Source organism: Chlorocebus sabaeus, chromosome 12 (genome assembly GCF_047675955.1).
Source record: "Chlorocebus sabaeus isolate Y175 chromosome 12, mChlSab1.0.hap1, whole genome shotgun sequence".
NCBI lineage: Eukaryota > Metazoa > Chordata > Mammalia > Primates > Cercopithecidae > Chlorocebus > Chlorocebus sabaeus.
The window spans coordinates 11614317-11630887 of NC_132915.1; the positions used below are offsets into that span (position 1 = coordinate 11614317).

General features: G+C 42.7%; 1 protein-coding gene across 1 annotated transcript; it reads left to right on the forward strand.

The window, feature by feature from the left end:
* The first annotated feature begins 1486 nt into the window (after nucleotides 1-1486).
* On the forward strand, nucleotides 1487-16301 carry ISCA1 (iron-sulfur cluster assembly 1). Its single transcript, XM_007969647.3, has 4 exons — nucleotides 1487-1723; nucleotides 9767-9820; nucleotides 11864-11969; nucleotides 15877-16301. The coding sequence occupies exons 1-4, from the start codon at nucleotides 1502-1504 to the stop codon at nucleotides 16023-16025; spliced, it is 531 nt and encodes a 176-aa protein (XP_007967838.3). The 5' UTR covers nucleotides 1487-1501; the 3' UTR covers nucleotides 16026-16301.
* The last annotated feature ends 270 nt before the right edge of the window (nucleotides 16302-16571 follow it).

Consider the following 16571-nt stretch of genomic DNA (forward strand, 5'->3'; position numbering starts at 1 on the left):
TCTCTCTCTCTTTCTCTCTTCCTTCCTTCCTTTCTTTTCTTTCTTTTCTCTCTCTCTCTTTCTTTCTTTCTTTTTTGAGACAGAGTCTCATTCCGTTGCCCAGGCTGGAGTGCAGTGGTATGATCTCCGCTCACTGCAACCTCCGCCTCCCAGGTTCAAGCGATTCTCCTGCCTCCGCCCCCTGAGTGGCTGGGATGGCAGGTGTACACAACCACACCCGGCTAATGTTTGTATTTTTAGCAGAGATGGGGTCTCACCATGTTGGCCACCCTGGTCTCGAACTCCTGACCTCAGGTGATCTGCCCCCCTCGGCCTCACAAAGTGTTGGGATTACAGGCGTGAGCCATGCGCCCGGCCCCCAGTTTCTTTATGTGCAGATAAGGCTTAGGAAAAAAAAAAAAGCATCCTCTTACTGTCAATGCGATTGCATTTCTGTAGCAGGAAGTCAGAATTACTTGATGGAATTTTGAACTCTCCTTTCAGAACCTGCAGGAGATCAAAGATAAACTGGGCTTTAAAAAATGTTTCACTGATTAGTTCTTTCCACATCCAAACACTGCGAATCTGTCCTCCCCAGGACTGCTCCAGAGACTCCTCCTGCCCTTTTCCCTTCACTTCTAGCACTTAAATGACAAATGCCACCTGTCTTGATGTCCTCCTCTTTTCATCTGCTAACCCTGTCCTGCCAGGATCTCATTCTTCCCTGGCCCCTCTTTACCTGGCTTCCTGTGTACGCCCGGGTACCGCGCCTGTGCACAGTGTCTGGTGCTCAGGAATACTGCATCAAAAGGAAGAATTAAGCCGCTGAGCAGCGAGGACAAGGTCTGACAACACGTGTTAAATCGAGTAATTGTTGCTATAAATGTGACTATTCACAGTGCTGCCCAGTCACATCTTCAAGTAAGGTTGGGTTCCCAGTTCAGCACCAGAATGAAAACTGCATTAGTCACCACCCTTCAGCATCCCCAGCAGTACAGCAAACGCTGGGAAGAAGGGTGGGGGGTGGAGATTTATTATACAATTATGCGGTAACGCTCTGCTCTTAAGTACTGCCTAGCTAGACCACAAAAGAAGAATGAAAATGGATGTAAATGTCTGGCATCCGAACGATCACTCTGCATTTGAGAGCATAAGCTCCCCCTGCAGGGTTGACATGCGTCCTTAAGCGTCACCGCCTATGATGATGTTTGTCACGGTGAGTATTTAAGCCGGGGGTGACGCTGCACTTTGCCCAGGGGGCAGCTGGCGAAGCTACGCGCATCCGGGGTCAGCAGGTCTGAGGTCATTGCTCGCGCCCTCCCTCCCGCCCGCTCCCCGACGTCGCACTGACTTCGTCCCCGGCGGTGACGACATTCCTCCCAGGTCCTGCGCCCCGCAGCGTAGTAACCCCACGGCAGGCGACCGCGCGCAATCCAGCTGGTGGCACCCCGGCGTTGAGCGGCAAAACCCCGCCCCGAGCGGCTTGCCCCGCCCCCGGCCCGTCACTCACTCAGCCCACCCAATGGTGGCAGTGGGGGGCGGGGCTAGGCCTGAGGGCGCCGTGCGCCGATGCTTGTGGCGTCAATGCGCCCGCCGTGTCCATGGAGAGAGGCTGAGGTGGCCGACCTCCGGCCCGAGGCACCGGGGCACCGGGACGGCGAAGATGTCGGCTTCCTTAGTCCGGGCAACTGTCCGGGCTGTGAGCAAGAGGAAGCTGCAGCCCACCCGGGCAGCCCTCACCCTGGTGAGTGCTTGCGGTGCGTGGTGGGGCCCGTGACATTGCCCGTGTCCGCCCCGTGCAAGGGGAGGTCACTGCGGCCGGGAGCGGGGTCGCAGGGGCGCGGACACGTCAGACCTCGGGGCTGCCCTGACCTGCAGCACAGCCTCGCCGCCCCTTCCCCTTCGGCCCCTCTTTGCAAAGATAAACAAGTCCCGGGCGGGGCTGCTCCCTGGTCCCCGGAAACTACGTTTCCCGGCAGGCCGCGCGGCAACCGCGTGCGGGCCGGAGGGGAGCACGGGGGTGGGCGTCCCCGGGGTCCGATCGTTTCCACGCTCTGGCCGTTCTGCGCTGTTCGGCCCCTCAGGTTGAGCAGAGGCTGAACGTGCCGGGGGTGCCCGGTGGTGGCCCAGAGTCCTATCCTAGAGGTGCGTGGGGTGGGGAGGGACGAGGTTTTCCGAAGGACCGCTGTGTCAGGGCGACAGCGTTCGCAGAGGGCGAGCACAGCGGCAACAAAGGCCCCGGCTGCTGCCGAGGTCACGGCCGCGGCGCGCAAAGCGTTACTTACCGGTGTCCTGGGTGGTTGAGGCCTTTGAGACTCCCTCTGTGCCTCCAGCAAGCCTAGGCTCTTAGGACAAAAGATGATTTCCCGGAGTGAGTTTAAAGCGTTTTCTGGGTGAAAGGTCAAACACTCAGGGCACCAGAGTACAACCTGAGCTGGGTGTTCCAGCCGCACCGTGCCGTTTTTTTAGTGGAAGGAAAATCCCATAACATAAAATTAGCCCCTTAAAGGGTTCGGTGCCATTTAAGACATTCACAGTGTCGTGCAACCATCACTTCTATCTAGTTCCAACATATTTTCACCCCAAAAGAAAAACTTATGATCACGTTCCTACAGACACTCCCCTCTTAGTTAAGGAGACGACTTTATGCAACCATTCGCTTAGAGACTGGAAAAAAAACCGATTTAAATTGATTCATGGATTCTGTTGCATGTAATGCCAAAAGGGCCTATTACCAGAAAATAAGTTTGTAGCAAAGTAGAAGAAAATTGTGATCAGGTGAGAGAATTTATTTTTATAATCAATTTTTTAGGCCTTTGATGTTACTCTGATTGTATGTGGTACTGCTAGTGTACTGATGACGTATCATTCTGTATTACCTCTTTTCTGTCGGAGCAAGCAAATTTTCATACGCCATGGGATGTAGAATTAAACAAGGTTTTAAGAACTAGAGGGCACAGCTCATTCTTTGTGTCTCTTTTCAATCTCAGTAAGAGTTATTCAAAATTCTTCCCCTGGTAATGGTAGATCCAGGAAGAGCCAGAAGGTTCAGGAACAGTTTTTGCCTTCTATTTTTTGCTTTTTAGCAACCCTATTAACTTTTTTTTTTTTTTTGGAGACAGGGTCTCACTCTGTCTCCCAGGCTGTAGTTCAGTGGTGCAATCATGGCACTCTACAGCCTCAGCCTCCTGGGCCCAAGCGATCCTCCCACCTCAGGCTCCCAAGTCTCTGGGACCACCGCTGTGCACCATCATGCATGCACCTAGGGTCTCCCTGGGTTGCCCAGGCTGGTCTCGAACTCCTGGGCTCAAGCAGTCCACCAGCTCATCCTCCCAGTGTGCAGGGATTACAGGTGTGAGCCACCATGCCTGGCCCTGATGTCTTTCTCCATCACCATTTGACATGTTACCTTTTCCTTCAGAATTTATTTATTTATTTTTTTTGGGGGGGGGGACGGTGTCTCGCTGGGTCCCCAGGCTGGAGTGCCGTGGTGTGATCTCGGCTCACTGCATCCTCCGCCTCCTGAGTTCAAGCAACTCTCTGCCTCAGCCTTTCGAATAGCTGGGATTACAGACACCCGCCACCATGCCTGGCTAATTTATTTATTTATTTATTTATTTTGTATTTTTAGTAGAGACGGGGTTTCACCATCTTGACCAGGCTGGTCTTGGACTCCTGACCTCGTGATCCACCCACCTCAACCTCCCGAAGTCCTGGGATCACAGGCGTGAGCCACCGTGCCCGGCCCTTCCTTCAGGATTTCTGAGTCAGTCCCTTCCTCTCCATTCCTAGTCATTTAGAAAGATCTGCTGTGTTTCAGGACAAATGAATTAGTTATACAGTTCCCAGCCTACAGGGACACAGTCGCAGGCCAAGCCTTTGCCACCTCTTTGGTCTCTCTCTACACTTGCTCCCCTCTGCTTCAGTACATGTTATCATAGCAGTTCTCAGTTCACAGGGTTGCCTTGTTGCCTGACTCAGCTGTTCTGGTTAACTTGCAGGAGTCTACTGTCTGAACTCTGTCGTCCTACTTACAGTATGGCTGACTTTAGAAGCTCTTTTCTCTGTGGTCTTAGAAGCTGTACCAGAGAGAAGGCACATCAGTGCTGTTTTCCGCACAGTCTGTGTTGGTGGGCTTGCAGTCATTTTAGTTCCAGCCTTCTTCGTGCCCTAGTCAGGACACTATGGCATGTATTGCTCTTTGTGCATAGTTTAACATCAGCATGTATCATCAAGTGCAAAAATATTGATGCAGTCAAAGGCCTAATGAGTGGAGACAGATAAGAGCAAACAAAAGTATACATAATTTAGTAAAACTGATCGGAAGAGATAAATGTTACTTGGGTCTAATAAGTGGAGACAGATAAGAACAAACAAAAGTATACCTAATTCAGTAAAACTGATCAGAAGGGATACATGTTACCTGGATATATAAATTTTGATATTAGTAATTTGACATGTTGCAACATTTGAAAAGTGCTGTATCTGTGGAGTCTACCAGATGTCAGCAAAAGGCTAGGAAAAGTAATTGATAATATAACACAGTTCAGTGCTGTCAGTATCAGATTATCTACATCTTCCCTATTTCCCTACATATCTAGAAATTGACAAGTGGAATTGAACTTGCAGGAGCCAGATGTGATTAAAGAATTGAAGAGGAAATGCTTCCCTGCTTGCAGACAGATTTATTTCCATCATTGTACAAGTCAGAGCAACCCTAATTTGTAGGATTGGGGTGGGTCACAGCTGTGCATTAAAACGCAACCAAGTTCTGTGAGAGAATGATGATGCTGTGAGAGAATGGTGATGCACAGCCACGATCATTCTTGAGGAATTCATTGTGTGCAGAAGGTGCCTTAGGGCTTCACTTTCTCTTGGAGTCCAGTTGAGAAGCTAGGAAGTGCTTAATGCTCAGTAAGGAAGTGTGTGTTAGTTCACTGAACTAGAACCAGGAGTCCTTTCGAACAGTGACCAAGCACTAAGATTTCTGTCCGAAGGCAATTTAGGGAATACTACACAAGAAGCACTGCAAGTAGCCTAGCAGTCTAACAGTGAAAGAATGGTTAAGTACATGAGAATAGATCCTGTTGGTGAAGGATGTAGTCCCTGTAAATGATGATTTTTTTTAAGTTTTAGAGTTGTAACTCTTCATTCTTTGACTTATGCTGTGCAAATTATTTAATCTTTAATATCTAAATCACAATGGCAGGAATAAAAAGATGATACATTTAAACCATTAAACACTTAGAAGGTGTTCAGTAAATGGTGAATATATTTTTATTACCATGTATCAAATGAAAAAAAAATGTTAAATTGTTTAAATGGAGGCTGCAAAATTATGTATATATGCCATGATTACAAACCTTTTTCTTTTTAGAGACAGGATCTTCCTCTGTCACCCAGGCTCATATGTAGTGACATGATCATGGCTCACTGCAGCCTCAAACTCCTGGGCTCAAGCAATCCTTTCACCTCAGCCTCCCAAGTAACTGGGACTACAGGCACATGTCACCATGCCTACTAATTTTTTTTTTTTTTTAATTAAAATTTTTTTTTAATTTTAATTTTTTTTTTTTTTTTAATTTATTGTAGAGACAGGGTCTTGCTGTGTTGCCCAGGCTGGTCTCAAACTCCTGGCCTGAAGCCATCCTCCCACCTTGGTCTCCCAAAGTGCTGGCATTACAGGCATGAGCCACCACACTGGCCGACAAATATATATATATATGTGTGTGTGTGTGTATATATAAAATATTTGTATATTATATGTGTTTTGTGTATGTGTATATACACATACACAAATAACAAAAGACAAAAGAAAAACAACACTCTAATGCCAGCCATGGCTGTTAAACAATGAGTTTAATAAAATACACTATACTTATTCACGGGCTCTCTTTATTTACCGTCTTTTGTTCCCCCAGAAAATTGATATGTTGACATTAAAATGCCATGTTTGTAATGAAATTAAAATAAGTTGTTGGCACGTGTTTAGTACGCATAATCACAGAGTTAACTTGGGGTTTTAATTTAATTTTGTTTTCTTAAACAGCAAAAAATGAAATTTGCCTGGGGAGTTACTTAAAGAAATACAGGATTGAGAATGAAAAGTTTCTCCTACAAGGATTAGAAAGTGTATTGCTATGAAGTAGTGATAAAACATTCATCTACAGTGCCTTTTCCCATAATTTTAACAGCAGAAACATCTTGGAAATACTTATGTTTTTTAATTAGGCCAAAATATCTTACCTCAAAGATAACCTCTCACTTTAAAAGTCATATTCCTGTGATTTGCATTCAGGAAGCTCTTAAATTTTAAAACATGGGCCAAGTCTCAGGTAAGCTATAGTCATTAATAGTACATACATTTCTTGAGAATTACATGTTTCTTGGTAGTTCTGGGAAGTGCGCTGGTACTGGCATTCTGCGAGGCCGTGCAGCATGCCATGTAGTTGAAGATTTTATGCTGTTTCTCTCATGAATTTTCCCTAAGCACAAAGTTGCCAGAGTATGTAGACTTAAAGCAGGGTAGGATTCTTAGCCTCTCCCTGATACTGAGACACAAAAAGTACTTTTTATAGCTCGATTTTTTTTAAGTCCCAACTGTTCCCTGTTTAACCACTCTCACTTGTTCTGAAAATCAGATCCGTCACTTTGAAAGTCGTAAGAACCTTTTCCTTTGGTTGAGTACTCACCTGGGTTATCCATCATTAGTAACACCCTCCCGGTGAAGTACGTTTGGTTTTGGCCTGGCACAGGAAAATTAAGACACATGTTTAGTTCCTGTAACAACAGCTTCCCAGGCACACAGGTTCCTGTTGAATGTTACTTTTCCCTTAAAGAGCCCTTCAATATAAGATGTAGACATCAGCAACTTTGTGATAAGTAGACCAATCCACACGAATTGCTTTCATTTACTGTATTTAAGTGTTTCCTGCTAAAAGTTGAGAAAATAAGAAAATAGATGACTTTGTAAAACCAAATTAGATAATTTAGAAAACTACTTGGAGATTAAAAAAAAAAAAAATTACATATTTGGGGCTGGTAAACGGAGTAGTGTGACAGATATGTTTGTTTTGTTTGGATCATGCAATGGTGTGCCCGTCTGTGCCTTTGATCTACTCACATTAAATCAAGACCACGTTTAAGATTTTAGTTCCAGCAGATATTTTCCATGGCTATGCTTTTTGGTTTTTGTTTTTTGGAGACAGAGTCTCACTCTGTTTCCCAGGCTGGAATGCAGTGGCATGATCTCGGCTCACTGCAACCTCCGCCTCCCGGGTTCAAGCGATTCTCGTGCCTCAGCCTCCTGAGTAGCTGGGATTACAGGCACGTGCCACCATCCTCAGCTAATTTTTGTATTTTTAATAGGGACGGGGTTTCACCATGTTGGCCAGGCTGGTCTCAAACTCCTGACCTCAAGTAATCCTTCCACCTTGGCCTCCCAAAGTGTTGGGAATATAGGCATGAGCCACCACACCCAGCCAAGCTATGCCTTTTTAAAAGAAACTTACAGAAACTTATTTTTATTTGACAGTAAATGATTAATTTCTTCAGCATGCACATAGGAAAATATGATTGTGAAAATTTACAAGTGGTTGATAAGAAAGCTAGCTTTTATTGACAGTCATTTAGAACAGGGGTCCCCAGTCCCTGTGGTACAGACTGGTACTGGTCCATGGCCTGTTAGGAACAGGGCCTCACAGCAGGAGGTGAGAGCAGCAGGCAAGCCAAGCATTACCACCTAAGCAAGCTCCACCTCCCGTCAGATCATCAGTGGCATTAGAGTCTCATAGGAGCGCAAACCCCAGTGTGAACTGCAGGTGTGAGAAGCTAGTTTGTGTGCTCCTTATGAGAACAATGCCTGATGATCTGTCACTGTCTCCCATCACCCCTAGATGGGACCATCTAGTTGCAGAAAAACAAGCTCAGGGCCCCCACTGATTGTACATTTTGATGAGTTGTATGATTATTTCATTATATATTACAATGTAATAATAGAAATAAAGCGCACAATAAATGTAGTGCACTTGAATCATCCAGAAGCCATTCCCCTTATCTGTGGGAAAATTATCTTCCTCGAAACCAGTCCTTGATGCCAAAAACATTTGGGGCCACTGATTTAGAAGGGTAATGAGCGCTTTTAAAAATAATAACTATTTCTATAACTATTTAAAGTTGGTATTCTGTGACCCAAAAAACAAAAACAAAACCATAGTCCTGCTCTTCCCGTTTTCTCCTTCCGCCCCCTGTGTGCTACTCCCTGCGTTGTAGGACTGCTTGCCTCCTTTTCTGATAGAACCATGGGAAAAGGCCTTTAGAGGCCACCTACTGGCAGTGGTTTGTTTACAGTGACATGCACTGAGAAATGTATATACACAGATACTGTATATTAATAACTGAATTAAAAGTTTTACTAAACAGTATTCACTTTAAGTGCAGTGCATTGTTTTCTATTTTAAATTTTTAAGACATGTTGGTCTTCACATTCTGAATTGCTTTCATGCCCTTCTAAACTGGCTCTATGCTGTGTTTAAACATGCTCATCTAGCTGAACGCCCACCCCAGCAGGGCAGGAGAGTACACTCTAGGGCCATCCATCCATTGGGCTGGCTTCTCCAGGTGTCAGTCCTGGCCTCAGTTTACTACCAAGTCTCAGGTCGTAATATCCAGACTCGGAGACTTCAGAAGCAGTCTCAAAAACTTTACTATACAGTAAAATGTCAGTACAAAGAACTGAAGGGCCTGCAGAGCACCGCCAGCTAGAGGAGCTGATAAAGTAGGAAGGACGCACGTAATCTCTTCATTATGATGTACTCTCATCATCGTAGTAATACTTGGCTTTTCTGTGCCTGACTGTCCTGAATGCTTTTCATGAGTTTAAATATTTAATCCTCGCAAGAATCCTGAGGAGGAGGAACCACTATCCCTGTTCCATCAGTAAGGGACTAGCAGTCAGAGAAGCCACATAGGGTGACTACCCTGGAGGCACAGCTAGGAAGTGGGCCAGGAATGCTGGAGAACAGCCTCCTTCCCAAGGAAGTGGAGTTGGTAATGCCGACCTATTTCACACAAACTCTGATGCCTTTCTCATTTTGAGGCCCACTGAGCTATGTTAAACAGCATTTCTCCTGGGAAACAGCTCCTCCTTGTTCTTATTTCTGTCATTGACTAGCTTAGTTTTCTTCATCTAGATCTGAGATGTTGGTTTAATCCACGTTGGAAAAAATCTGTGTGAGCATTTGGTGGGACTGGTGTAAGAAGCACACCCTGGGTTATTTTATGCTGGTAACACTGTTTCCTCAAGCTATGCATTTTGATGGATTAGAAATGGATTGTAAGAAAAAGAAAAAGCGTAGGATGAATAATCAACAGGAAAAACACCTGAAAGTTGGCCTTCCCAGTGAGATATTTGATTCCTTCATTGGCTCTTTGTCGTAGGCAACATGCTGGTTGCTGGGCATAGAGTTGGTGCACAAAATAGATGCTGCCCAGAAAAATAGCATTTGTGATGTGAGTGAATAGCACCTTAGAGAGAAGGACAGGGAACCAACCTGAACTGAGGAGCAAGATTAAAAGGATGTTGCTAGCAGATACTTTTTAAAATAAAGAGGGTATTTTGAATTCGGTATAGTTTATGTGTTTCTATATAAAGTCCATAAGGTAACCTGGGAAGAATGGAACATAAATTTGTCACATGAATTTGCTAAAGACAGACTTACGAAGACTGATAAATATGAGGCTTTGAAGAACAAGTTTTGTAGCTAAAAACATCATTTTCTTTTTTCAGACACCTTCAGCAGTAAACAAGATAAAACAACTTCTTAAAGATAAGCCTGAGCATGTAAGTAAAACCAGTTAATCACTCAGTAAAAACCTGAAGCTGTCTTTCAAAATAAATTTATCCTGTGATACACAGTATTATTTCATTTAGGAGTTTTTATTTAAAAGGTAAAATATACTCAGGATTTCTTAAAAATTCAAATAATACAAAAGGGCATTTAACTAAAAGGAAGTCATTCTTTCTTCCAAGAAGCAACCTCTTTGGTGTCCTTCCAGGAGTAATGTATACATTTGAAGTGGCTAGACCTGATTTTCTCAGCCTCCTCACAGTTGACACTTTAGGGCAGGTTGTAGAATGTTTGACAGCATCTCTGGCCTCTGTCCACTAGATACCAGTAGTAACCGTTCTTTGCCACAACAAAGAATCCACATATGTGGAACCCACTGATACGGAAAGGTGACTGTATAGAGTAAAAGTGTTGTGAAGGGTAATGAGCACTTTTTTTTCCTGATTCTACAAAGCTTTGGTTGTCCCAACTAAAAATGTCTCCCTGAGGGCAACCACTGGCCTAGACTGGGCTTGTTATTCTTGTGTGTGTCTCTTCCTACCATAAATGTTTTCATTACACTTTGCTTTTTACCCTTAATAATGTGGCTTGAAGATATTTCCGTATCATTATGTAATGATCTGCCTCCCTTTCTTGGCTGCATGTAGAGTATGTTCCATTGAACAAGTTCGATTTCTTTAACCAGTCCCCATGTTAAAGGGTCGTTTTCATTCAGTGCTGCCACAAACACCGTTCAGTAACTATTTAGGGGCTGCAGTGTGCCAAGCTCATTGTTCTAGACCTGTAAGCATGGCTTAGTTCACCTACATAGGATCCATTCCTGTATATAGAATTGTTGAGTTAGGAGTGTGTGTATCATCTTAATTGTACATTGTTAGTTGCCGATGGAATGCTGTAAATCACTTCAAGTAATGGACTATCAATATTTAATAATTAGACTGTGGAGTGATCTGGTTTCTGTTGTTAACCTACGTTACAATGTAATGGAAGTTCTCAAACCTGCCTTTTAAAATTATTAAATTTCAGAGGATATCAGTGTTCTGATTCAATTTGGATAGACCAATGACTAGAGTACAAATTGGCCTAATGAAACAAGAATTTAGCTTTGTAAAATCAGGAACTGCTGGTGAAATAGTACTTACAATACTTTTACTATATACAGTCACCTCTCCGTATCTGTGGGTTCCACATACATGGATTCAGTCAATCACAGGTCAAAAATATTTGGGAAAAAAATAGAAGGTTGCATCTGTATTAAACATGTACAGACTTTTATTCTCCAAACAATACAGTATAACAACTATTTATGTAGCATTACATTATTACAGGTATTCAAGTCATCCAGAAGTTATTTAAAGGACATGGGAAGATGTGTATAAGTTATATACAAATACTGTGCCATTTGCATAAGGGACTTGAGTGTCTGCAGATTTTTGTATACTCAGGTAGTCCTGGAACCAGTTTCCCACACATACTGAGGGATGACTGTATGTAAATGAAAAGGCAGATCAGCCCTAAGACCGAGAACTCAGGTAGATATTGTTCGAAAATTGCGTTAATGTAAACAATATTTTTAAAGTGCTGTTTGGTCACTTTTTTAAACTTCTTTTGTCTGTATTGACTGCAGTCTTTGCTTTCTGGTATTAGAGACTGTACACAAGTCTGCACTCGAATTCAGATCCCATGTAGAGATAGGATTGCTAGGTGATAGACTGTGAACCCTGGTGAATTCTAACCATAAGGAAATATTTGAGAGTATATCTCATAGAACAAGGTAGAGCAAAAACATTTTAGATAAAGTCCCAGGCTGGACAGGGTGCTCCTGCCTTGTAATCCCAATGCTCTGAGAGGCCGAGGTGGAAGCGTTGTTTGAGTCCAGGAGTTCGAGACGAGCCTGGGCTACATAGTGAGACCCTGTGCTACAAAAAGTAAAAGAAAGTCCATTTTGGTGTGGGGAGGCTACTGTCACTTTATTAGTATAATTGTTTAATCTGTACTACTTTAAAACTAAGTTTATACTTTCACTTCTTTTTCAGGTAGGTGTAAAAGTTGGTGTCCGAACCAGGGGCTGTAACGGCCTTTCTTATACTCTAGAATATACAAAGACAAAAGGAGATTCTGATGAAGAAGTTATTCAAGATGGTGAGTTTTTAACCAACATTTTTTGGGCACGTTGTTTTGCCTAAAATTGTTAGCCTTGCACACCACGAAGTAAAAAATAAGGATAGTAGCAGGAATTATGTAAATAATGCTCACTGTGTGTGTAGGCGTTGTTTGATGGAATTTCATATATTAACTGATGTATACACAACGCTGAATGAGGGTGGTACCATATCCCTGTTTTTCTGATGAAGAAACTGAGGCACAGAGGAGTTAAATAGTTTAAGGTCATAGGAAGTGGCCTAGTAAAGTTCTTTCCAGAGACTGTGCTCTTAGTACCTAATTGGTAAATTATTCTATAAGCTTGTTTTAACTATGAAAGATCATTGTTATGTCCAAAAAGTGAACCAACCTTAAACCTCGGAGTGAGCCAAGAGTTTTTGTGTAAGCAGCAATTTTATATCTGTGTCAAATAAGTACAAGCTGGGCATTCCAACCCAAACATCTGAAATCTGAAACACTCCCAAATTCAGAACTTTCAAAGTGGGTGTCAGCATGACACTCAGAGGAACTGCTCATGGGAGCTTTTTGGATTTGGGATGCTCAGGCAGTAAGTGTAATGCAGATACAGTCACACATCACTTGACGTTGGAGATACATTCGGAGAAATGTGACATGAGACAAATACCCTGGGGTGTACTTACACAAATCCAGATGGCAGAGCCTACCCCATGCCTCGGCTAGATGATAGAACCTATTGCTCCTAGGCTTCAGACCTGTACTGCACGTGACCGTGCTGAATACCGTGCACAGTTCTAACACAGTGGTAAGTATTTGTGTAAACATACCTAAACAAAGAAAAGGTGTAGTGAAATTTCACTGTAAAAGATCAAATGTGGTCAGGTGTGTGAACACAAGCCTGTTGTCCCAGCTACTCAGGAGATTGAGGCAAGAGGATTCCTTGAGCACAGGAGTTGAAGATTGTTGTGTACTAGCCAGGCGTGGTGGCTCACCCTTGTAATCCCAGCACTTCGGGAGGCCAAAGTGGATGGATCACAAGGTCAGGAGTTCACGACCAGCCTGGCCAACATGGTGAAACCCCGTCTCTACTGAAAATACAAAAAATTAGCCAGGTGTGGTGGCACACCCCTGTAGTCTCAGCTACTGGGAGGCTGAGGCAGAAGAATCGCTTGAACCCCAGGAGGCGGAGGTTGCAGTGAGCCGAGACCATGCCATTGCCCTCCAGCCTGGGTGACAAAGCAAGACTCCGTCTCAAAAAAAAAAAAAAGGATTGTAGTGCACTTTGTTCATACCTGTGAATAGCCACTGCCCTTCATCCTGGGCAACATAGCAAGACCTCCATCTCTTAAAAAGAAAAAGAAATGAAGAAGGAGAAGAAAATAAAACACGGTACACCTGTATGTGGCACTTACCATGCATGGAGCTTGCAGGACTGGAAGTTGTCCTCATGAGTCAGTGAGTGAGTGAGGGGAGTGGTGAGTGAATGTGAAAGCCTAGGACATTACTTTGTAGTACTATAGACCTTATAAACCTTGTACATTTAGTCTTCAGTGATAAATTAACCTTAGTTTACTGAAACTTTTTTACTTTGTAAGCTTTGCGATTTTTTTTATTTTAACTTTTTGACTCTTTTGTAATAACATTAACTTGAAACATACATTGTACAAATGTACAAATATTTTTTATGTCCTTATTCTATAAGCTTTTCCCTATTTTTAATTTTTTTCTTCTTTTTTTTATTTTTTAACTTCATGAACGTTTTAATTAAAAACTAAGACACAAACATGCGTATTAGCTTAGGCCTCCACAGGGTCAGGGTCATCAGTATCCCTGTCTTCCACCTCGTCCTCTCGTCTCATTGCCATCAGGAGCAGTAACACTCATGGAATTGTCATCTTCTCTGATAACGATGCCTTCTTCTAGATGCCTCCTGAAGAACCTTCCTTAGGCTGTTTCACAGTTAACTTTTTTTTTCTAAGTAGAAGTACACTCTAAAGTAACAATTAAAAAGTATAGTATAGTAAATACATAAAGCAGTGACATAACCATTTATTATCATTATCAAGTATTATGCAGTGTACATAACTGAACATGCTTAGACTTTTATACGACTGGTAGTGCAGGTTTGTTTACACCAGCATCACCACAAACTCCTCAGTAATGGGTTGTCTTGTGATATTATGGTGGTTACAGCATTGCTAGGCAATAGGAATTTTCAGCTCCATTATAATCCTTTTTTTTTTTTTTTTTTTTTTTTTTTTGAGACAGCGTCTCGTTCTCTCGCCCAGTCTGGAGTGCAGTGGTGTGATCTCAGCTTGCTACAACCTCCGCCTCCCGGGTTCAAGCGATCCTCCCACCTCAGCCTCCCAAGTAGCTGGGATTGTGGCGCCCACCACCATGCCTGGTTCATTTTTGTATTTTTAGTGGAGCTGTATTATCAACTCATGTTTTTGAGGAATCCTGTATTTCCAATTTTTATTAAAAACTATTTAATTATAATTACATTTAATTATAATTAAAATTATTTAATTATATTTACCACTGCACCCTTCTTCCACCCTCTAATCTGTTAAAACCTATCTAAAATAAATAATTTATCGTGTCATTGGAAGTATGCACTTAGCTTGCAGTTCTTACCTCCATGGGAGAATGAGGCCTAGATTCCTAAGTGTGCTTTCTTATTAAACTAAAGTTACTAATCAATAAAGACCTTTTAAAAATATATTATTTTGAAAATTATAACACATTATAAACCTTAAGATTCTCATCTTAAAGAAGAGGTGACTTAATTACATATTGTTTATATTTAGCTAATGACTCAATTTCTTATAAGGAAGAAAGTTTTTTGTTTTGGTTTGGTTTTTTATTTGTTTTTTGAGACAGAGTCTTACTCTCTTACCCAGGCTGGAGTGCAGTGGCACAATCATGGCTCACTGTAGCCTCTGTCTCCCTGACTCAAGCAATCCTCCCACCTCAGCCTCCCGAGTAGCTGGGACTACAGGCACCCACCACCGTGCCCAGCTAATTTTTGTATTTTTAGTGGAGACAGGGTTTTGCCATGTTTCCCAGACTAGAAAACTTTCTTAAACTGATTGTATTTGTTGGCTGGGCACTGTGACTCACACCTGTAATCCCAGCACTTTGGGAGGCCGAGGTGGGAGGATCACTTGAGCCCAGGAATGCAAGACCAGCTTGGACCACATGGTGAAACCCTGACTCTAAAAAAATACAAAAATTAGCTGGTCCTGGTGGTGTGTGCCTGTAATCCTGTGGGAGGATCACTTGAGCCTGGGAGGCGGAGCTTGTGGTGAGCCATGATCATGCTACTGCACTCCAGCCGGGGTGACAGAGCGAGACTCTATGTCAAAAAAGAAAGATTGTATTTACAAAGATGCTGACCTCTACCTGTGTAATTACTAGGGAATAGTACCTATTTTCCATCCCATAACCAGAAAAGACTATTGTTGTACTGATTGATCTTACTAAAATAGCCCCATTGTATCACAGTGCTTTGTATGTCTTTAAGCTTAAATCCGTGTATCTAGTGTATAGATGTTATTACAGAATTTTCATAAACTTTTTTTCATTTCATAAAACTCACCGAGAATATACATTTTCTTCACATTGCAAACTGGAAAAATGAGTGAAGTATAGTGAAAGGTAAATTCTCATTTTGCATAAAATTGTCATGGGATACTTACATAAAATTCTCCCCTAATGTGATTGTTTGTGACATAAATTCGTGTGTGGGAAAGAAAGGGCAGACAGGACACTGAATGCTTAATTCCTTAAGGAAATAATTTAAAATGTTCAGAGCTTCCTGTTTGACTTTTGTTGATAGTCACTATTTAAAGTTCACTTGTGCTTTGAGTCAGCGAGTTCCACAAGGCTCCTGGCTTTATATGATACATGCTTTCTTTTCCCCAAGGAGTCAGAGTGTTCATCGAAAAGAAAGCACAGCTCACACTTTTAGGAACAGAGATGGACTATGTTGAAGACAAATTATCCAGTGAGTTTGTGTTCAATAACCCAAACATCAAAGGGACTTGTGGCTGTGGAGAAAGCTTTAATATTTGAAATCTCAGGACTCTTCTGGCCGTAGGTTCCCGGAAAGCTCGTGGAAGCCTTGTTGCTCACTGCAGAAATTGTGTGACTGTCACATGCTGGAAAATAAAGTGATACATCTTGAAAATGAAGCCAGTGTGTTGGATTCCAGAAGAAATGATATTTGTGTTCTCTATAGGGGACAGAAAGTGAGAAGCCATCACTCTCTTTGGATCATTTAGGTCTCTTGCATCCTTTGTTTTAGAACCAGTTTTATTAAAGTTGCCTTCCTGGGCACCTGTTTATCCATTTCCTGAACTGTGTGCACTCCTTAGATCGCTATTGAATGGCTTGAACATCCCTCAACATTTCTCCCAACCAGATCGGCGACTCCAAAAATCCGAGACAGGACATCCTGACTGCTGGTAGTAACATGGTGGTGCATTGTTTTTTCCACCCAAACTTAACTTTATGAAAAATTTCATTGTCAGATGCCTCATTGCGTACCCTTTAATAGTACCAGGCAAAGATTTTCTTCAACTATAGTACAGATTAGTTCTGAGTGATGGTATCAAAAGG

Coding starts and splice junctions, on each gene's coding strand:
- ISCA1 (XM_007969647.3), top strand. CDS start 1,502: ATGGTGGCAGTGGGGGGCGGGGCTAGGCCTGAGGGCGCCGTGCGCCGA. Junction 1,724..9,766: donor CCCGGGCAGCCCTCACCCTG/GTGAGTGCTTGC, acceptor TTCTTTTTTCAG/ACACCTTCAGCAGTAAACAA. Junction 11,970..15,876: donor TGAAGAAGTTATTCAAGATG/GTGAGTTTTTAA, acceptor CTTTTCCCCAAG/GAGTCAGAGTGTTCATCGAA.